The following is a 23,852-nucleotide window of genomic DNA, read 5'->3' as shown; positions in this document are numbered from 1 at the left end:
GGGGCATGCTGCTTAGAAGCCTGTATCTCAGGCATCTAAGCAGCTACAGACCCCCAAGACCCACCATTGGAAATGTAATCGCCTAACATTTCCAACAGTGTAAGTATTGGGGGTCTGAAAAAAATAAAAAAAAGGTTTAAAAATATTGTTCAAATAATGAAAAAAAACCTTAAAAAAATCTTAGCACCCAGGTGGGAAAGTGCTCAGCACTCAAAGGGTTAAAGTAGTGTCTGCAAACTAAAGGCTAGAATATATTTAAGTGGAGCACTAAATTATTGATCGCCCCAAACGTGTGAGTACTTCAACAATTAGACGTACTAAAGCGTCTTTGTCATATGACATATTGCGTAATTACCGAAGCCTCAGTATTAATGAGCTCAGCCCCTAAACAACCCTACTGCCTCCACACAGCTGGGGGTCACAGGCAGCGGTTCTTATTGTTAAGTGAGTTCACAGGTCACGGCGGGTAGACAAATTTCACGCACCGATTTCCTGCTAACTCGCACAGAGTTTCCATGGCGATAAACCGCGCAGGGCAGGGCCAGGATTCTTCCGCTGACGTCATCTGGGACACGTGGATTCAAGATGGCGGCTGCTGCGGTGAGTTCACGGTACAGGGATACGTAAAGGCCACTAACCCGGGGGACCCCCATTGCTAGTATACACTCACAAGCTATGAGACCTTCTACGTACGCTGGCGCCCCCTGTCTATAAACAAACACAGATGTTCTCTATAACCGCAATCTGCGATACTTCCTCCATGTATACATTGTGGTACCCTCCCATCAACAAACTGACACCCCCTATACTCGGATGCTGAAGCCACCTATTATACACATTCAAGAGACACCAAAGTATTGTTTTACCCCATACATAACAGCGTGCGCTGCTGTACCCCCTATTGGTACTAGAATATACACTCTGCTCCCCTTTACATGCGAGCATATACCAGTATCTTCTGTAATCCATGTCAGACCCATACACTACTTCCCTATAGATACACCTAATGCATCCATATACATGAAAATGCACACTACAATATGTTATATAGATTTATACTCTGCTATGCTCTGATATATATATATATATATATATATATATATATATATATATATATATACACACACATATAAACATTATTATGACTCCATACGCTGCTGTACAGCTCTATACTTGCATATACTACTATACTTCATTTTACATATAAGTGCACATATGATTTCTATACTTCTTTTTATTTACTTGTATTAATATGCTACCCTATTCATGTGTATGCACATTACTAGACTATATGCATGACTAATATATATATATATATGTGTGCACTTATATGTAAAATGGAGTATAGTAGTATATGTAAGTATAGAGCTGTACAGCAGCGTATGGAGTCATAATAATGTGTGTGTGTGTATATATATATATATATATATATATATATATATATATATATATATATATATATATATATATATAATATAATTGTGTGTGGTCTTTTCCCTGCACACACATTTTAGGAAACCCTCATATACACATCTTCATACATTTACACAGACACCTCCCTGCTGTGTCATCTCTCCTATATACAGCAGCCCTTACAGATCAACCTTATGTATAAACACACAAGACATTATATGAACACTTGCTTATGCTTGTTACACCCATACAAAATCTCAGAACAGATTGGCAGCACTGAAATATGATTATATTTTTCATTCCTTGCACTGTATTCGTTTTGCTAAATGTTCCTTTTTTTTTTTTTACTGGTTTGTCAGGTGGATTTTTTTTTTGGTCTACAGTTTTTATTTTTAAACTATTTATCTCTCACTATGGTATAAAGAAACTGGATAGGAACAAGTGTCTAATTGTGTTAAACATCAAGAAAATGCTAATTTATTTGTGCATACCCTGGTATGAGATGTCCACCATGTGTTCCAATCAATGTTAAAGGGACAGTTTTTTTTTTTTTTTTTTGATGTGCGTGTATATATATATATATATATATATATATATATATATATAATTAGTTTTGCTCCATTTTTCTGTAATTTAAAGGGACATGCTGTAACAAATTAGAACATTTCATCACTAGCTACAAGGCAAAGCTATGGGTTAAATAAAGTGCCAACACAGGGCCACCTTTACAGGGGTTTAACACACAGCTTTGCCCGGTTACTAGTGATAAATTATAATGAACTAGAGAATGTTTTCATTCTAATTTCCCTATAACCCCTTAAGGACCAGCGACGTACCCTGTATGTCGCTGGCCTTTTTTTGGGACGTGATTGTTTTATAGCGCGGTCTTGCCACCAGCGTTGAGACTGCTCTATTCCACAAAGCCTGCTGGAGGGAGGGCATTAATAGCGTGTTCTTGCTACACTTGTGCTATGTCCTGAAAAAACCCTTAACGACCAGTGACATACAGGGTACATTCTGGTCATTAAGGGGTTAAATCTGAAAATTGTGGGGTTTCCAGTTCTTAACACAAGCCTAACCCTGTCACTAATTGACTTCAGCAAAACAATTGATAGTTTGCTAACAGAATGATCATGACTAGCTTTGTATTCTCCAGTTACAAGTCCTCATTGGCTCCTCCAAATAAAGCAAGTAGTATGTGGAGTTTCGTTATTTAAATAATGTTAACACATTATGCGAGTGTGAAAATGTTTTAAATCTATTCATTTATTGTGATTTTGCAAAAAAAATCTTGAAATTACAAGGTGTTTACTATGCCTTTTTAAGATCAAGTTGCACAACAAGTTATTTAAACAATGCAGTTTTATTTAGCTGGGTTAGGTGCACACTGGATCAGAATGTCCTGAATTGCTAATCATATCTTGGGGATTTTCTATGCACACATATTTAGTAAGTGTTCTACTAGGGATGTGCAGAATTTTGTTATTTATTAGAGGGTTAAATGGCAAATATGTCTTCGGCATTTAGCTAATTTTGGCACCGGATTTAGTAGAGTAAAATTGCAACATACAAATATCTTTAGTTCCACAGGTATCCAGTGCCAAAATTAGCCAAATGCTGCAGGCTGACCATTTTTGGCATTTTTTGTTTCACAAACAAATGACATAAATGATATGCTCATCCCTAGTATTTTTATATTCTTTTAGATACGAGTTGTAAGCTTCAATTTCCCTGGTTTTACCATACAGCTGAAGAAAACAATCACACTCCCAGTGTGTTATAAGATAAGGGGGGCTTGTATACTATTTACATATGATAATTAGCTCTTTTCTACCTGAAAACGCTGTCCACTTTAATGGGTTGTGGTTTCAAAGAGAAAACAAGCTATTTTATATACAAAAATCAACAGAACGTAGAAATTTCCTATACATTTCTTTGTAACCGTTATGCATACAAAAAGAGAAACAGTCTGACAGGAACAAACAGCACAGTGGCTAGTTCTGTGCCCTGGTTATCACCTAGCAGTAGCTTCTTTTAGCCCAATTGTGCTTTTCACAGAGTAGAACTTTCCTGATGTATATCAGTCTGATGCTGCCTAACAAGACCAGTCCAGGACTAAAATACCAGGCAATTCTCCTATGAAAAAGGGAAATGGCATCCCCAGACAATCGTTTCAGCCTCCTTTTGGCCTTGTCAGTGCTGTGCAGCCATATTCCTCTAAGCACATTGCGCAAGGAGGTAATTGTTATTACAAGTCATTATAAACACGTTAAGGGAAAACTAATGTTACTGTCACTTTAAAGGAACATTAAACACTAAATAAATACTAGATCGAATGAAGCTTTCAAAGAAAGGATTAGTGTAAAAAATACATCTACATGTTTTTCTCAAAGTTTTATTAGCTGTTTAAACAATTACAAACATTTTTATAGTTTCAGTGCCTATAAATCAATGGGAGCTGTCATGTTGTAACTGGTTACTTTCTCTGCTATGGCCAATTAGAGAAAGCTATAAATAGGTCACTAGACTGTGCAGCCAATGGCTGTGTGGAATATAACTGTGTTCTGCATTTCCATTCTAACAGGGACTGAAAAGCTCACAATATCAGCATGGAATTACAAGAAAATGGGACAAAATAAAGTATATTGCAGAGGTTATTTTTATGTACAATTTATCATTTCATATTACTATCACAAGGTGTTTAATCCCCTTTAAGCATTATATGACAGCAGTGTTTGCAGAAATGTTTAACAATTTAATACATTGTTGCAAACACTGCTGCCATATAATGCTCAAGACACATCTATGTCCTTGAGCTTATACAGTGGGTATTGAAAAGAATCACCCCCCTTGAAAATAATCCCATTTTGTTGCCTTGCAGCCTGAAATAAAGACACCGTTTTTGTTTATCCAGTTGTAATTATTTTGTACAACTTATAACATCCAAGTAAAAGATATAACATCAACATGTCAGGCAAAAATAAAGACAATTCAAAAACGGAATCACTGAGTTGCAGAAAGGATCATCCCCTTGTGTCAGTATTTTGTGTAACCACATTTTGCTTTTAATTACAGCCTTTAGTCTGTTGGGATATATGTCTCTACTAACTTTGCACATTTAGACTGGGCAATATTTGCCTACTCTTCTTTGCAGAACTGCTCCAGTTCTGTTACATTTGATGGTGACTGTTTGTGGACTGCCATCTTCAATTCATGCTACAGATATTCAATGGGGTTTAAGGCTGGGCTCTGACTAGGCTATGCAAGGACTTTCACCTATTTCTCCTTCAACCACTGTGTGTTTTTTTTTTTTTTTTTTTGCTTTGGGTCATTGTCATGTGGGAGTGTAAACCTTCTTCCCATTGACAACTTCCTGGCAGAGGACATCAATTTCTTGAGGAAAATCTGTTGGTATTTTTCCCCATCCATTATTCCTTCTATCCTGACCAGTGCTCCAGTGCCTGCTGCAGAGAAACACCCCCATAATAGGATATTGCCACCTCAATGCTTTACTGTAGGTATGGTATTATTTGGATGGTGAGCTGTATTATATTTCCTCCAGACATCATTTGGTGTTGAGGCCAAATAATTACATGTAGCCTCAGAATCTCCTAGGTGTGTTATGGCAAAGCTCAGTTGTAACTGTATGTGACCTTTCTTGAGGAGTGGCTTTTTTTCTTGCAACCCTCCCATACAAGCCACATTTGTGGAGAATTTGTGATATTGTCACATGCACACAATGACCACTCTTTGTCATAAATTCCTGCAACTGCTTCAGAGTTGCTGTTGGCCTCTTGGTAGCCTCTCTGACCAATTTTCTCCTGGCTCTTTCATCCAGTTTGGGGTGACCCTCTGAGGGTCTGTGTTGTACCAAATACCTTCCACTTCTTAATGATAGACTTTACTCTGCTTCTAGGCATTGATAAAGCCTTTGATATTTTCTTGTATCCATCTGCCTGTCCACAACTTTATCCCGGAGATCTTTTGACAGTGCCTTGCCACCCATAGTCGATTGTTTGCTTCAGTTGCACTACCAGGGACTGAGATGCTCCAGGTAAGCTCTTTTCATGCTGAGCTAATCAATATGCCCACAGCTGATCACAGTTGAAGGTCAAATGACTTTGTGTGTGCTGTTGAGAAGGTGATTAGCTACACCTGATTAAGCTTACAAGCAATTTTAGGAGTGGCTGATCCTTTTTGCAACTCAGTGATTCTGTTTTTGAATTGTCTTTTACTTAGATGTTTATAAGTTGCACTGAGTAATTACAACTGGATAACCAAAAACACTGTCTGTATTTACTTCAGGCTGCAAAGCAACAAAATGTGATTATTTTCAAGGGGGGCGATTCTTTTCAATACCCACTGTAGGTCTACTGTGAAAAGAGTAGTATGAAATCCTATTTATTATTTATCACATTACAAAGTTTCATTACACATCATATACATGGAGAAGTTGGTTAATTGTTAGATATTGACAGAACCCTTTGGACTTGATTTATCAAGCTAGGGCGGACAGGGGCGTACATATGCGCACCTGTCTGCTTCAGCTCACCTCTGGCAGTTAGCAATCTGCTGCCGGAATTCAGCATTGCACAAGAGCAATATTTTGTGCTCTTGTGCATAACAGCCTGCGCATAGCCAGTCACACGCGGGCAGGAGCTGTCAATCTCTCTGTTCGGACGGGACCGGGGAGATTGAAATTCTCCACCTAAAAGGTGGATAAGAGGCTAGGAAGCAGTGGTCTGATGACCACTGCTTGATTAATACTGACTGCAGGGCTTGATAAATCGAGCCCTTTTGCCTGTAAAGAGATACTGCGAACAACAATTTATAAAAAAAGACAGTTGCTTATTCTTGGAGTGTGCACATTTTTTGTGTACACTCAGACACCAGCTCCTACTAAGCATGGGCAAGAGTTCACAAATACGTATATGAGCCTGTGATTGGCTGATTTGCTTCATGATAAAAGGGACAAGGAAATGGAAAGAAACATTCCATTTCATTAGAAAAAATATGATTGTGATTTCAACTGCATTTCACACTTTCTTAAAGGGGCATTGTAGTGCAAACATTACATGCTCTAATTTGTTGGTGTGTGATTTTTGCACTGCTCATCTTGGAACGCTATTTGTTTAACTTCTTTTAACACATAGGATTGCAGGATAGATTGTACTAGAACTGGATCATGTCATTTTTGCACTACAATGTCTCTTTAAAGGGACAGTCTACAATATAATTTTTATTGTTTTAAAAGATAATCCCTTTATTACCCATTCCCTAGTTTTTCATAACCAACCGTTATATTAATACACCTTTTACCTCTGACTACCTTGTATCTAAGCATCTTCTGACAGCCCCCTGATCACATGACTTTTTATTTATTATCTATTGAGTTACATTTAGTACTGTGTTGTGCTAACTCTTAAATAACTCCTCGGGGTGCACACATGAAGTAGCAGTCTCATGTTGTAAAAATCAAATAAAAAAGCATGTGATAAGAGGCTTGGAAACAGGCTGAAATTTAGAGGTTTAAATGCTATAAAGTATATTCTAACAATGTTGGTTATGCAAAGCTCTGGAATGGGTAGTAAAGGCGTTATCTATCTTTTTAAACAACCATTTTAGTGTAGACTGTCCCTTTTTTAAGGGGTAAATTTGTGCTACATACAAAACCAAGCAAAAAATTGTATTGGAAGGGCCTTAAAGGGACACTGAACCCAATTTTTTTTCTTTCGTGATTCAGATGGAGCATGCGATTTTAAGCAACTTTTTAATTTACTCCTATAAATTTTTCTTCGCTCTCTTGCTATCTTTATTTGAAAAAGGCATCTAAGCTTTTTTTTTTTTTTTTTTGTTTTTTTTTTTGTTTTTTTTTTTTGTTCAGTACACTGGACAGCACGAAAGAAAAAATTGGGTGGTTTCCCTTTTTAAACTTGAAGTGCCGTTGAAAACAAAGGGCAATAGTTGGCATTGCACCTATCAATTTAAGTAGACCCCAAATGTTCCTTTTTTTTTTTTTTTTTTTTTTTTTTTAATAGGCTTGATTATTAAACTCGCCACCACGGAGAGAAATTGCACAAAATCTTTTGAATGTTTGTGGGTTTTTTTTGGCCTTGTATTGTGATTATATATATATATATATATATTTTCTTTCTTAATATAAAAACCCTGTGTGGTGATATAAATATCTCACAATGTAAAATTTTGTATTTTATAAAATTATTTGAGGGACCTCTCCGTACTGACGAGGCTTCTTAGGTCATCTTGCCTGAGCAGAGAGCTTTAGATTGTCGGGCCCTTTATAAGAGATTTTCCTTAGATTTTAAACATTTTTTGTCCTAGGATAAAGCAGAACTGTGTTTGTGTCCAATTACTTTTCTCTTTTTTTAGATCTCATATTCTGCTAATCTTCTGGTTACAGCACTGTATTAAAATAGGTTATGTCTAACTCTGCCTAATTTTTAGACCAGGGCTCGACAAACACGGCCACAGCATGTCTCATTATTTTCACTTGTTAAAGGACTATTTAAAGAGATATAGATCCCAATTTTGTTTCTTTCATGATTCAGACAGAACATGTGGATTTTAATCAACTTTCCAATTTATGTCTTATCTAATTTGTGTTGTCATGATATCCTTTGTTGAAAATGATACCTAGGTAGTAGCAGGTGCTGCTGATTGGTGGCTGCACATATATACATCATGTTACTGGCTCACCCAATACATTCAGCTTGCTCCCAAAAGTGCATTTCTGCTTCATCAACAAAGTATATCAAGAGAATGAAGCAAATTAAGTCATAGAAGTAACTTTCTAATTTTCTTCTATTATCCAATTTGTTTCATTCTCTTGATATTCTTTGCTGAAAAGCATATCTCGATAGGCTCAGTAGCTGCTGATTGGTGGGTGCAAAAAGATGCCTCATGTAATTGACTTGCCCATATGCATTACTATTTCTTCAACAAAGGATATCTAAAAAAATAAAACAAATTGGATAATAGAAGTAAATTTGAATGTTTTAAATTTAAATTCTCTAACTGAATCGTGAGAATTTTTTGATTTAGTGTCCCTTTTTAAAAGCACCACTCAATGCAGTAGAAGTACATAATAAAGACAATGCAATAACACCTACTCTGAATTTCAAATAAGCAGTAGATTTTTCTCTCTCTCTCTCTCTCTCTCTCTCTCTCTCTCTCTCTCTCTCTCTCTCTCTCTCGCTCTCTCTCTCGCTCTCTCTCTCGCTCTCTCTCTCGCTCTCTCTCTCGCTCTCTCTCTCGCTCTCGCTCTCTCTCTCGCTCTCTCTCTCGCTCTCGCTCTCTCTCTCGCTCTCGCTCTCGCTCTCGCTCTCGCTCTCGCTCTCTCTTTCGCTCTCTCTTTCGCTCTCTCTCTTTTTCGCTCTCTCTCTTTTTCGCTCTCTCTCTTTTTCGCTCTCTCTCTTTTTCGCTCTCTCTCTTTTTCGCTCTCTCTCTTTTTCGCTCTCTCTCTTTTTCGCTCTCTCTCTTTTTCGCTCTCTCTCTTTTTCGCTCTCTCTCTTTTTCGCTCTCTCTCTTTTTCGCTCTCTCTCTTTTTCGCTCTCTCTCTTTTTCGCTCTCTCTCTTTTTCGCTCTCTCTCTTTTTCGCTCTCTCTCTTTTTCGCTCTCTCTCTCTTTCGCTCTCTCTCTTTCTCGCTCTCTCTCTTTTTCGCTCTCTCTCTTTTTCGCTCTCTCTCTTTTTCGCTCTCTCTCTTTTTCGCTCTCTCTCTTTTTCGCTCTCTCTCTTTTTCGCTCTCTCTCTTTTTCGCTCTCTCTCTTTTTCGCTCTCTCTCTTTTTCGCTCTCTCTCTTTTTCGCTCTCTCTCTTTTTCGCTCTCTCTCTTTTTCGCTCTCTCTCTTTTTCGCTCTCTCTCTTTTTCGCTCTCTCTCTTTTTCGCTCTCTCTCTTTTTCGCTCTCTCTCTTTTTCGCTCTCTCTCTTTTTCGCTCTCTCTCTTTTTCGCTCTCTCTCTTTTTCGCTCTCTCTCTTTTTCGCTCTCTCTCTTTTTCGCTCTCTCTCTTTTTCGCTCTCTCTCTTTTTCGCTCTCTCTCTTTTTCGCTCTCTCTCTTTTTCGCTCTCTCTCTTTTTCGCTCTCTCTCTTTTTCGCTCTCTCTCTTTTTCGCTCTCTCTCTCATTTTCCGGCCCCCTGGATCATGTGAGAGACATCAGCCTATCACAGACAAGAATACGTATACCTTGTGAGCTTGTGCACATGCTCAGTAGGATCTTGTTCCCCAGAAAGTGTGAATATAAAACGACTGCAAAATTTGATTATGGAAGTTTATTTTGACTTGAGTGTCCCTTTAAATATATGGCCATGAAGAAGCTTTACTTTTTCTGTGTGTGAGGGATCTGCTCATAAATACCCGTCTTTAGATTTTAAACATATTTGCCGAGCACCTTATTAGGCAAAACCTTATTGTCAAAGGGACATAAAACAACTTTCTTTTGTTGTGATTGTTCCAAGCTCCCTAGAGAGGCCAAAAAGCAAATTCTATAACCTTGGCTTTCAAAATGTTGCAAATTGCCTAAACTATATGATTTGCAGAATTTTGTAAACCTACATTACATAATTAGCTTTTTGGCATACAGGTTTCTTTCTGTATAGGAAGTTATATTACCTGTTTTACCACAATTTGTAAATATTGTGGCTCCCTGCCAGCTTTGATATTGTGTGTGGTAGTTTACAATAAGCAGACTCTGTACCTAGTTGCTTTAAAGTGAATGTAAATTTTGATGCTAAAGTGCCCGGTTTTTAAAAATTCGATTTAAAAACAGGGGCACTTTAATTTATCAAAATGTACATTTCACTCGTGCTGTGAAAAAAAATTACCTTTTTTAATCTTGACAGCAGCTCCAGCTTCCTCCACCCGTCGCAAAGCCTCTTCCTGGGTCTAAAATGATGAATCCAGCTTCCTCCAATCACAGCATTGAATCAGACGCTGATTCCCCCGGGGGGGGGGGAAAGCTGTGATTGGAGGATGACCTATCCATCATTTCTGACTTCAGAAATGGCTTGCGATGACCGGAGGAAGCTGGAGCTGCTGTCAAGTTTAAAAGGTAAGTTTTTCTTCACAACAGGAGTGAAATGTAAATTTTGATGAATTAAAGTGCCCCTATTTTTGATCAAATTTTTAAAAAACGGGCACTTGAGCATCAAAATTTACATTCACTTTAAAGGAATTTGGAGACTTGATGAACAAAATGGTTTTTATATAGTCAGACAGACTTTCTTCTTTTTTTTTTTTTTTTTTTTTTTTTTTTTTTTTTCTTTCATGTTTGTATTTTACAAAGCTTAAATTGAATTGCGCTAAATACGCTTTTAGTGCCATAATTTGTATTATGGGAGTGCATTTTTTTTTTTTTTAAACATGAAAACATTTCTATTAGTGTTTTCAAACTGTTTATTAAAGATAGTCTACTCCAAAATAGTTGTTTAAAAAGATAAATACATCTTATTACCCATTCCCCAGTTTTGCACAGCCAACATGGTTATATTAATACACTTTTTACCTCCTGATTACCTTGTATCTAAGTCTCTTCTGATAGCCCCCTTATCACATAGCAATTTATGTATTAACTTGCATTTTACCCAATTAGTGCTTTGTCCTGCACAACTCCACAGGAGACAGCACAATGTTATCTATATGGCACACACGGATTAGCAGTCTCTAGTTGTGAAGAGCATATAAAATGGTATGTGATAAGAGGATGTCTTTAGTGGCTTAGAAACATGCAGAAATGTATAGGTTTAAATGTTATAAAGTATATTAATATAACAATGTTGATTGTGCAAAGCTGGGGAATGAGTAGTAAAGGTTATCTATCTTTTTTTAAACAATAACATTTTTGGTGTAGACTGTCCCTTTTTTAAATTTTGTTTTTATTAGTGCTGAGAGGTCCCTGTTCCCAAATTAAATACACTCTGGTGGTTTTAAATCCATTTTACTAAATAACTACTAGGCCCCTGACTCTGTCAGAAAACCATTATACTACTGCTAATATTGTTTTCTTTACACCCACACTGCCACATCTGTAGCTGGCATAGTACGCTAGTGCACCCCTGGGGGTACTTGTGGTATTGGCAAGGGGTACTCCAGGTATATTGCCCTTCATTATTTGTTTTTTCTGACATGACATATCAAAGAGAGCTGTTTTCTACCATTGAGCTTTCATAACAGGGCAGAGTGTGAGTATGTCCCTGCCTAGGTTACACCACTGCTCAATCACGGATTCACCTCATATTGGTAAAACCTTAGATTGTGGCTTGTTGGTGAGATATGAGGGATGGAGTTGAGCTTCACTGATATGATCACCGAAGGTGTATTACTGTTATTAAGTGCCAGATAAATGTGCCCTTGTGAAATGGGTAAAGTGCATCATACTGAAGTAAACGAGATGGATGAAATGGTTATTAAAAATAGAAAAATGGTACCATAAATATTACTTCATCATGCAGAAAAGAGTTTATTTTAATCCTTTTTATTTGCATATAATTATTAATATCAATGGACTATATGTCTGTTTTATGTGTTTATTAATATCAGTTGTAATATTGCCAAAAGTTATATTCCGTAAAACAAATATCTGATTCCTACATAAAATATAGTTATACACATGATTTTCTATTTCTGCTCATGTAGAAGCTCAATATTTGTGCTACAGTTGAGGTACATAGAAAGCAAATGTATTCCTACAGCTGTACTTACTGCAAAACCATAGCTAAACACTGCTTTACACACATACAGAGACATCCTGTGTGTCTTCATTCAGGCCCACGTAATCACCTGAGATACTCTTTCCCCCATACACTCTATTGCTCCTCCATATACCTCTCATCCTCCCTCACACTTAGTCTGTTTACATTAGCCCATGATATATTTTTTTCAAATGTTCAATATTTTGAGTAATTTCTGTTTGACTGCATTTCCTCATTTTTTTTGTTGTGCAGAGGAGGTGGGTGGCGCTGCTCCTGGGTCTCTCCCTTCTTCATGGAATTAATACCTTCTATGTACCTGGAGTGGCACCAATGAACTTCCGACAGGATGACCTGGTGGATATTAAGGTTAGGAGTCAGGTGATTTTAATCGTGTAAATTCTGCACCGTCCATTATTCCTGCTGATGATCATTCTGTCTCTAATAGGCTGTCAAGCTTACAAGTTCTCGCACACAGCTGCCTTATGAATACTATTCTCTGCCATTCTGCGAGCCGTCTAAGATTACTTACAAGGCAGAGAATCTTGGTAAGGATATTTAATAAAGGAGTATATAGGAGAGGAGAGAGGGTAATGGTTACAGTTTATATATGACTGGGTATGTAGGTAACTATGACATAGAAGCAACAGTTAAACCAACCATCTTTTTAGATCTGTTGCTCTAAACATATATTAACAAGTTTTGTATTGCACCTTTATGTCTGCGCTAATTGTCTTACTTTCCTCTCACAGGGGAAGTTCTCAGAGGGGATCGTATTGTTAACACTCTTTTTGATGTGCGGATGAACAATGACAAGAAATGTGAAGTTCTATGTCATACACATAGTAACCCACTAGTACTAACTGTTGAACAGAGCAAACTGATGGCAGAACGGATTCGCGAGGACTATTATGTTCATCTGTAAGTTTCCTCTTTGCCCCTTGCACAAGTGTAGTTGTCAGTAAGCATCTCCTAGGACATGATCTGTTGGTGAAGGCTCATATCAGTCCCTAAATATAGTCCATGCTGTTCTGGGTGCTGGTTTTAACCTAAATTGCATCCGTTTTTGTATTCACCCCCTCAAGGACTTTTCATACGTTTTTGTTTAGAATGAACATGTGATTAATAGGTTTTTTTTTTGTTTGGTTTTTTTGCCACTGCATAATTTTTAAATTAAAGAAATAAAAATCCTCCTTTTATTATTTGACCACTACTGGTAACCAAGGGTTTAAAGAGACAGTCAACTTTTTGTTTAAAAATAAAGATAATCCTTTTATTACCCATTCCTCAGTTTTGCACAACAACGTTTTATACTGATTACCTTGTATCTAAGCCTCTGCAGACTGCCCCCTTATTTCAGTTCTTTTGACAGTTGCATTTTAGCCTATTGGTGCTGACTTACATGAACTAGCACTATTTAGCTGTGAAAAACTGTTTAAAATGCACTAAGATTAGAGGTGGCTTTCAACGGCTTAGAAATTGGCATATGAGACTACCTAGGTTTAGCTTTAAACAAAGAATACCAAGAGAACAAAACAAATTTGATGATTAAAGTAAATCGGAAAGTTGTTTAAAATTGCATGCCCTATCTGAATCGTGAAAGTTTAATCTTGAGTAGACTGTCCCTTTTAAAAAAGATAGACAATGCCTTTACTAACCATTCCCCAGCTTTGTACAACCAACATTGTTATATTAATACAATTTTAAAACCTTCTAAATCTCTGCCTGTTTCTAAGCCCCTGCAGGCGGTTTCTTATCTCAGTGCATTTTATTAGCTTTTCACAGCCAGACAATGTTGGTCAATGTGTACCAGAAAGATAATAGTGTGCTCACTCCCATGGAGTTATTTATGAAGCAGCACTTATTGGCTAAAATGCAAGTTTATATACTAGGTAATCGCAGAGGTAAAAAGTATATTAATACAAGTGTGTTGGTTATGCAAAACCGGGGAATGGGAAATAAAGGGATTATCTATTTTTTTTTTTTCTAAATAGTAAAACTTTTCAAGTAGACTGTCACTTTAAGTCTAGCCCTATGCTCATTCCTAATGTTTCCATTTTGAGATCTTTTCCCACATCATATATCCAATACCACATGCATAAAACAAATTACAATATTTGGAGAGAGAAAAAATGTTTAAAGGACCAATCAACACTGTAGATTTGCATAATCAACAAATGCAAGATAAGACAATGCAATAGAACTTAGTCTGAACTTCAAATGAGTAGTAGATTTTTTTTTCTGACAATTTTAAGTTATGTATTTTTCCACTCCCCCTGTACCATGTGACAGCCATCAGCCAATCACAAATGCATACACGTACCATGTGACAGCAATCAGCCATTCATAAATGCATACACACTTATTCTTGCACATGCTCAGTAGGAGCTGGTGACTCAAAAAGTTTAAATATAAAAAGACTGCATATTTTGTTAATGGAAGTAAATTAGAAAGTTGTTTAAAATTGCATGCTCTCTGAATAATGAAAGTTTAATTTTGATTGAGTGTCCCTTTAACTAGAGCAGAGCTTTCAGGAGCAGAAAGGCTAATGTAAGACAGAAAAATGCTTGTTTCTATGCTGTTCTCGACATACTATGCACATCTTGTACTATTGCTTACTTACTAGTGTCTCCATTTAAATATTTAATTCTAGATTGTAACAGAACATAATGTTTAAAACTACTTGTGGATACATAGATGTGCATTCAACTACTTTTGAAAAACATAGTTAATGCATATAATATTGTTATGGAATTTTCTTGGTAATATCAATGTGTTTGTAACAATGTTATTTCTTTCCTATGGCATGGAGAGTCCACAACATCATTCCAATTACTAGTGGAATATTCAACTCCTTGCCAGCAGGAGGAGGCAAAGAGCACCCCAGCGAAGCTGTTAAGTGTAACTTCCCTTACCCATAATCCCCAGTCATTCTCTTTGCCTCTGTCAATGGAAGATGTGCGAAGTTGGTGTCTGAAGATATTTAATCCTTTTTATGGGTACTTTTTTCCTGCAAGCAAGGATTGGGTTCTAGCTGTGTCCATGTAAATCTATTTAGTAAGAGTAGTGGTGGCTTTCTCCAACATAGGTGTGTCCGGTCCACGGCGTCATCCTTACTTGTGGGATATTCTCTTCCCCAACAGGAAATGGCAAAGAGCCCAGCAAAGCTGGTCACATGATCCCTCCTAGGCTCCGCCTACCCCAGTCATTCTCTTTGCCGTTGTACAGGCAACATCTCCACGGAGATGGCTTAGAGTTTTTTAGTGTTTAACTGTAGTTTTTATTATTCAATCAAGAGTTTGTTATTTTGAAATAGTGCTGGTATGTACTATTTACTCAGAAACAGAAAAGAGATGAAGATTTCTGTTTGTATGAGGAAAATGATTTTAGCAACCGTCACTAAAATCCATGGCTGTTCCACACAGGACTGTTGAGAGCAATTAACTTCAGTTGGGGGAACAGTGAGCAGTCTCTTGCTGCTTGAGGTATGACACATTCTAACAAGACGATGTAATGCTGGAAGCTGTCATTTTCCCTATGGGATCCGGTAAGCCATGTTTATTACGATCGTAAATAAGGGCTTCACAAGGGCTTATTAAGACTGTAGACTTTTTCTGGGCTAAATCGATTCATTATTAACACATATTTAGCCTTGAGGAATCATTTTATTTGGGTATTTTGATATAATAATATCGGCAGGCACTGTTTTAGACACCTTATTCTTTAGGGGCTTTCCCAAAGCATAGGCAGAGCCTCATTTTCGCGCCGGTGTTGCGCACTTGTTTTTGAGAGGCATGGCATGCAGTCGCATGTGAGAGGAGCTCTGATACTTAGAAAAGACTTTCTGAAGGCATCATTTGGTATCGTATTCCCCTTTGGGCTTGGTTGGGTCTCAGCAAAGCAGATACCAGGGACTGTAAAGGGGTTAAAGTTCAAAACGGCTCCGGTTCCGTTATTTTAAGGGTTAAAGCTTCCAAATTTGGGGTGCAATACTTTTAAGGCTTTAAGACACTGTGGTGAAAATTTGGTGAATTTTGAACAATTCCTTCATGTTTTTTCGCAATTGCAGTAATAAAGTGTGTTCAGTTTAAAATTTAAAGTGACAGTAACGGTTTTATTTTAAAACGTTTTTTGTACTTTGTTATCAAGTTTATGCCTGTTTAACATGTCTGAACTACCAGATAGACTGTGTTCTGAATGTGGGGAAGCCAGAATTCCTATTCATTTAAATAAATGTGATTTATGTGACAATGATGCCCAAGATGATTCCTCAAGTGAGGGGAGTAAGCATGGTACTGCATCATTCCCTCCTTCGTCTACACGAGTCTTGCCCACTCAGGAGGCCCCTAGTACATCTAGCGCGCCAATACTCCTTACTATGCAACAATTAACGGCTGTAATGGATAATTCTGTCAAAAACATTTTAGCCAAAATGAACACTTATCAGCGTAAGCGCGACTGCTCTGTTTTAGATACTGAAGAGCATGACGACGCTGATAATAATGTTTCTGAAGGGCCCCTAACCCAGTCTGATGGGGCCAGGGAGGTTTTGTCTGAGGGAGAAATTACTGATTCAGGGAACATTTCTCAACAAGCTGAACCTGATGTGATTACATTTAAATTTAAGTTGGAACATCTCCGCATTCTGCTTAAGGAGGTATTATCCACTCTGGATGATTGTGACAAGTTGGTCATCCCAGAGAAACTATGTAAAATGGACAAGTTCCTAGAGGTGCCGGGGCTCCCAGAAGCTTTTCCTATACCCAAGCGGGTGGCGGACATTGTTAATAAAGAATGGGAAAGGCCCGGTATTCCTTTCGTCCCTCCCCCCATAGGTCGAGGGAGCGGTTTCCACTTTAAACAAACGCACCACTATACCCATAGAGGATAGTTGTGCTTTCAAAGATCCTATGGATAAAAAATTAGAAGGTTTGCTTAAAAAGATGTTTGTTCAGCAGGGTTACCTTCTACAACCAATTTCATGCGTTGTCCCTGTCGCTACAGCCGCATGTTTCTGGTTCGATGAGCTGATAAAGGCGGTCGATAGTGATTCTCCTCCTTATGAGGAGATTATGGACAGAATCAATGCTCTCAAATTGGCTAATTCTTTTACCCTAGACGCCACTTTGCAATTGGCTAGGTTAGCGGCTAAGAATTCTGGGTTTGCTATTGTGGCGCGCAGAGCGCTCTGGTTGAAATCTTGGTCGGCTGATGCGTCTTCCAAGAACAAGCTACTTAACATTCCTTTCAAGGGGAAAACGCTGTTTGGCCCTGACTTGAAAGAGATTATCTCTGATATCACTGGGGGTAAGGGCCACGCCCTTCCTCAGGATCGGCCTTTCAAGGCAAAAAATAAACCTAATTTTCGCCCCTTTCGTAGAAACGGACCAGCCCAAAGTGCTACGTCCTCTAAGCAAGAGGGTAATACTTCTCAAGCCAAGCCAGCTTGGAGACCAATGCAAGGCTGGAACAAGGGAAAGCAGGCCAAGAAACCTGCCACTGCTACCAAGACAGCATGAAATGTTGGCCCCCGATCCGGGACCGGATCTGGTGGGGGGCAGACTCTCTCTCTTCGCTCAGGCTTGGGCAAGAGATGTTCTGGATCCTTGGGCGCTAGAAATAGTCTCCCAAGGTTATCTTCTGGAATTCAAGGGGCTTCCCCCAAGGGGGAGGTTCCACAGGTCTCAGTTGTCTTCAGACCACATAAAAAGACAGGCATTCTTACATTGTGTAGAAGACCTGTTAAAAATGGGAGTGATTCATCCTGTTCCATTAAGAGAACAAGGGATGGGGTTCTACTCCAATCTGTTCATAGTTCCCAAAAAAGAGGGAACGTTCAGACCAATCTTAGATCTCAAGATCTTAAACAAGTTTCTCAAGGTTCCATCGTTCAAGATGGAAACCATTCGAACTATTCTTCCTTCCATCCAGGAAGGTCAATTCATGACCACGGTGGATTTAAAGGATGCGTATCTACATATTCCTATCCACAAGGAACATCATCGGTTCCTAAGGTTCGCATTCCTGGACAAGCATTACCAGTTCGTGGCGCTTCCTTTCGGATTAGCCACTGCTCCAAGGATTTTCACAAAGGTACTAGGGTCCCTTCTAGCTGTGCTAAGACCAAGGGGCATTGCTGTAGTACCTTACTTGGACGACATTCTGATTCAAGCGTCGTCCCTTCCTCAAGCAAAGGCTCACACGGACATAGTCCTGGCCTTTCTCAGATCTCACGGATGGAAAGTGAACGTGGAAAAGAGTTCTCTATCTCCGTCAACAAGGGTTCCCTTCTTGGGAACAATAATAGACTCCTTAGAAATGAGGATATTTCTGACAGAGGCCAGAAAAACAAAGCTTCTAGACTCTTGTCGGATACTTCATTCCGTTCCTCTTCCTTCCATAGCTCAGTGCATGGAAGTGATCGGGTTGATGGTAGCGGCAATGGACATAGTTCCTTTTGCGCGCATTCATCTAAGACCATTACAACTGTGCATGCTCAGTCAGTGGAATGGGGATTATACAGACTTGTCTCCGAAGATACAAGTAAATCAGAGGACCAGAGACTCACTCCGTTGGTGGCTGTCCCTGGACAACCTGTCACAAGGGATGACATTCCGCAGACCAGAGTGGGTCATTGTCACGACCGACGCCAGTCTGATGGGCTGGGGCGCGGTCTGGGGATCCCTGAAAGCTCAGGGTCTTTGGTCTCGGGAAGAATCTCTTCTACCGATAAATATTCTGGAACTGAGAGCGATATTCAATGCTCTCAAGGCTTGGCCTCAGCTAGCGAGGGCCAAGTTCATACGGTTTCAATCAGACAACATGACAACTGTTGCGTACATCAACCATCAGGGGGGAACAAGGAGTTCCCTAGCGATGGAAGAAGTGACCAAAATCATTCTATGGGCGGAGTCTCACTCCTGCCACCTGTCCGCTATCCACATCCCAGGAGTGGAAAATTGGGAAGCGGATTTTCTGAGTCGTCAGACATTGCATCCGGGGGAGTGGGAACTCCATCCGGAAATCTTTGCCCAAGTCACTCAGCTGTGGGGCATTCCAGACATGGATCTGATGGCCTCTCGTCAGAACTTCAAAGTTCCTTGCTACGGGTCCAGATCCAGGGATCCCAAGGCGGCTCTAGTGGATGCACTAGTAGCACCTTGGACCTTCAAACTAGCTTATGTGTTCCCGCCGTTTCCTCTCATCCCCAGGCTGGTAGCCAGGATCAATCAGGAGAGGGCGTCGGTGATCTTGATAGCTCCTGCGTGGCCACGCAGGACTTGGTATGCAGATCTGGTGAATATGTCATCGGCTCCACCTTGGAAGCTACCTTTTGAGACGAGACCTTCTTGTTCAGGGTCCGTTCGAACATCCGAACCTGGTTTCACTCCAGCTGACTGCTTGGAGATTGAACGCTTGATCTTATCGAAGCGAGGGTTCTCAGATTCTGTTATCGATACTCTTGTTCAGGCCAGAAAGCCTGTAACTAGAAAGATTTACCACAAAATTTGGAAAAAATATATCTGTTGGTGTGAATCTAAAGGATTCCCTTGGGACAAGGTTAAGATTCCTAAGATTCTATCCTTCCTTCAAGAAGGATTGGAAAAAGGATTATCTGCAAGTTCCCTGAAGGGACAGATTTCTGCCTTGTCTGTGTTACTTCACAAAAAGCTGGCAACTGTGCCAGATGTTCAAGCCTTTGTTCAGGCTCTGGTTAGAATTAAGCCTGTTTACAAACCTTTGACTCCTCCTTGGAGTCTCAATTTAGTTCTTTCAGTTCTTCAGGGGGTTCCGTTTGAACCCTTACATTCCGTTGATATTAAGTTATTATCTTGGAAAGTTTTGTTTTTAGTTGCAATTTCTTCTGCTAGAAGAGTTTCAGAATTATCTGCTCTGCAGTGTTCTCCTCCTTATCTGGTGTTCCATGCAGATAAGGTGGTTTTACGTACTAAACCTGGTTTTCTTCCAAAAGTTGTTTCTAACAAAAACATTAACCAGGAGATTATCGTACCTTCTCTGTGTCCGAAACCAGTTTCAAAGAAGGAACGTTTGTTGCACAATTTGGATGTTGTTCGCGCTCTAAAATTCTATTTAGATGCTACAAAGGATTTTAGACAAACATCTTCCTTGTTTGTTGTTTATTCCGGTAAAAGGAGAGGTCAAAAAGCAACTTCTACCTCTCTCTCTTTTTGGATTAAAAGCATCATCAGATTGGCTTACGAGACTGCCGGACGGCAGCCTCCCGAAAGAATCACAGCTCATTCCACTAGGGCTGTGGCTTCCACATGGGCCTTCAAGAACGAGGCTTCTGTTGATCAGATATGTAGGGCAGCGACTTGGTCTTCACTGCACACTTTTACCAAATTTGACAAGTTTGATACTTTTGCTTCTTCTGAGGCTATTTTTGGGAGACAGGTTTTGCAAACCGTGGTGCCTTCCATTTAGGTGACCTGATTTGCTCCCTCCCTTCATCCGTGTCCTAAAGCTTTGGTATTGGTTCCCACAAGTAAGGATGACGCCGTGGACCGGACACACCTATGTTGGAGAAAACAGAATTTATGTTTACCTGATAAATTACTTTCTCCAACGGTGTGTCCGGTCCACGGCCCGCCCTGGTCTTTTTTTAATCAGGTCTGATAATTTATTTTCTTTAACTACAGTCACCACGGTACCATATGGTTTCTCCTATGCAAATATTCCTCCTTAACGTCGGTCGAATGACTGGGGTAGGCGGAGCCTAGGAGGGATCATGTGACCAGCTTTGCTGGGCTCTTTGCCATTTCCTGTTGGGGAAGAGAATATCCCACAAGTAAATATGACGCCGTGGACCGGACACACCGTTGGAGAAAGTAATTTATCAGGTAAACATAAATTCTGTTTTTAGCAGTTAAATGGCAGCGATGTAGTCTTTGCTTTTATTTTTAATATTTTGCTACCCCTTTACAGAAAGCCAGAGTTGGTTACTCTGCTCTTTCTTTTCCTACAAGTCTATGACATGGAGTGAAGTGCCTGTCACACCTCAGTAGTGGTTATCTGTCCTGCAGGATCTAAGGTAAGTGACTTTGCCTTCTAGGTACTGAAGGTCAGCAGCACTTAAGAGCTTAATCCTCATATGGATCCATTTTGGAACAGTTATCCTTTTTTAGTTAAGGATACTTTTTTTTTTTTTTTTAACAGATTTACATTATGTACTTAAACGTTTAATTGAGACAAGGTTTACAGTAAGAGACTTAAGGACTTTTCACTTGGCTGAGGGGCTATAGAGTTTTCCTTTGATGGATCATAAAGTTGAGGAAATACTTAGACATTGGCATTGACTCTGTTTCAAGCATGTTGGGACATTTAACAGAGTTGCTGTTAATGGGGGGTTTTTTTAAGCCGTTTTTCTTTCTCTATTCGCGCACTTTCAGTGGCGTAGTTGAATTTCTAACCCGCTCACGTGACGACCACACTTCCGCTGTGTCAAAACGGAGCTCAGTGGGTCTGTAGTGCGAAGGTCTTGCCTCGCATTTTAGGATCAGTTTTGGATGCTTGTTTTCATCTAGCGGATCGTTTTTATCAAGAGGAGAAGATCAGTATGTCGTCAGAAGTCTGCCTTCCTCTTTCTAGTGGGGTGTTTTTAACCTGTACGGTCGCAGCCTCAGGCAATCTGAGGTTCCTTTATAAGGAATTATTTATTATTATTATATGCTATAATAAAAATCTTAAAACTAATATCTCTAACATTTAAATTATTGAAAAATAATTTTATTTCAATTTAATAAAAAAAAATTTGGGATCTGATATCTGTGACTACGTTAATGGATTCAGAATTAGATCAGTCTATGTCTGTGGACAAATGATTACTATGTTTAGAGGCTCAAATTGTCCTGCCAATGCAATTTTGTTCCTCATGCGTAGCAAAAACTCTAAAAATTTAAAGTCAAGTTACTCTCTTCTGAGCCAAGTGTCTCTCAGGATAATGCTGTGCGTGACATGCCTCCAGCTTTCTCCTCAAATGTCCCAAGCCTTACTTATTTCTCATAATGTGCCTTCTGTGTCCTCTCAACCTCCTGGTGGTGTGTATTTACCTGGGGATTTTGCTGCTCAGATTACTTCTGCAGTATCAGCGTCTTTGTCAGTTTTCCCTTCTTCTGGTAAACGTAAGAGGAAATCTAAACATTTGCCTGCTATTAAGGCCTCTGACCCCTCTAAGTCTGCATTAGACAACCCTTTTTTTTTTTTTTTTTTTTTTTTTTTTTTTCTTTTTTTTTGTCTGATGAGGAAAATACTTCAGTAGCTTCTGAAGGTGAAATCTCAGAATTTGACTCTTTAGCAGAAAAATCTTCAGAATCTGAAGAGGTTGATTTTAGATTTAATCTTGAACTACTACTTTAAGGAGCTCCTAGCTACTTTGGACGACTCTGAACCTTCGGTTGAGTTTTCTAAACTGTATAGAGTTTATGATTCTCCATCCTCTGAGGTTTTCCTGTTGCAAGGAAGATGTCTGAAATTATAACTCAGGAATGGGATAAACCAGGGGTTCATTTTTCCCCTTCCCCTGTTTTTAAAAAGATGTTTCCTGTTGCTGACTCTATTCATGACTCATGGCGCACTGTGCCTAAAGTAGGAGCTATTTCTACTCTTGCTAAGAAAACTACCATTCCTATAGATTATAGTTGCTCTTTTAAGGATCCAATCGATAAGAAGCTAGAGGCTTACTTTAAAAAGATGTACATCCATCAAGGATTACAGTGGCAACCTCCAGCGAGTATTGCAACGGTTGCGGGAGCTGCATCTTATTGGTGCGATGCCTTGTCTGATCTTATTTCAGAGGAAACTACGGTAGAGGAGATCCAAGATGGGATCAAAGCTCTCAAACTGGCCAATACCTTTTTATCTGTGATGCCAACATGCAGATAATTTAGACTGGGAGCTAAGATGTCTAGCTTCACTGTGCTAGCCTGCAGAGCTCTGTGGTTTAAAATCTTGGTTGGCTGATATTTCTTCAAAGGCAAAGCTTTTGGCTTTTACCTTATAAGGGTAAAACTCTGTTTAAACCTGGTCTGGCGGAGATAATTTCTGAGATTACAGGGGGAAAGGGATCTTTCCTACCTCAGGACAAGAAGAATAGACCTAGGGGTTAACAGACTTCTGAATTTTGTTCCTTTTGCAACTTCAAGGGAGAGAAGTCCTCTTCTTCCAGACCAATCAAAGTCCACTTGGAAATCCAGCCAGCCCTGGATCAAGGGAAAACAAAACAAAAAGCCTTCCGCTGACTCTAAATCAGCATGAAGGATCCGCCCACAATCAGAGTTTGGATCAGGTGGAGGGCAGGCTTTCTCTTTTTCGGCAGGCTTGGATGCACGATGTCCCAGATCCATGGGGTTGTAGGCATAGTATCCCAAGGTTATAGATTAGGATTCAAGTCTTGCCCTCCAAGGGGCAGATTTCTCCTGTCAAGATTATCCTCAAACCAGGTAAAGAGGGAGGCCTTCTTAAAGGAACAATAGATTTGCATAATCAACAAATGCAAGCTAAGAAGACAATACAAAAGCATTTACTCTGAATTTCAAATGAGTAGTAGATTTTTTTTTTTTTTCCTAACAAATTTTAGTTATGTATATTTCCACTCCCCCTGTAGCATGTGATGGCAATCAGCCAATCACAAATGCATATACGTATAGTCTGTGAATTCTTGTACATGCTCAGTAGGAACTGGTGACTCAAAAAGTGTAAATATAAAAGACTGCACTT

The 23,852-nt window shown here is 39.2% G+C and overlaps 1 protein-coding gene across 1 annotated transcript in view; it reads left to right on the top strand.

The window, feature by feature from the left end:
• Positions 1 to 432: 432 nt before the first annotated feature.
• Positions 433 to 23,852, top strand: part of TM9SF4 (transmembrane 9 superfamily member 4) — a 118,126-nt gene continuing 94,706 nt past the window's right edge. The window contains exons 1-4 of the mRNA XM_053715921.1: positions 433 to 600; positions 12,372 to 12,485; positions 12,565 to 12,664; positions 12,869 to 13,037. Of these exons, the coding sequence (XP_053571896.1) occupies positions 586 to 600; positions 12,372 to 12,485; positions 12,565 to 12,664; positions 12,869 to 13,037 (398 nt within the window). The 5' untranslated portion in view covers positions 433 to 585. The remainder of the gene's footprint in view (positions 601 to 12,371; positions 12,486 to 12,564; positions 12,665 to 12,868; positions 13,038 to 23,852) is intronic.

This window comes from Bombina bombina, chromosome 1 (assembly GCF_027579735.1).
Source record: "Bombina bombina isolate aBomBom1 chromosome 1, aBomBom1.pri, whole genome shotgun sequence".
NCBI classification, from domain to species: domain Eukaryota; kingdom Metazoa; phylum Chordata; class Amphibia; order Anura; family Bombinatoridae; genus Bombina; species Bombina bombina.
The sequence above is the reverse complement of the archived record's forward strand: the minus strand, read 5'-3'. Positions and strand labels throughout refer to the sequence as shown.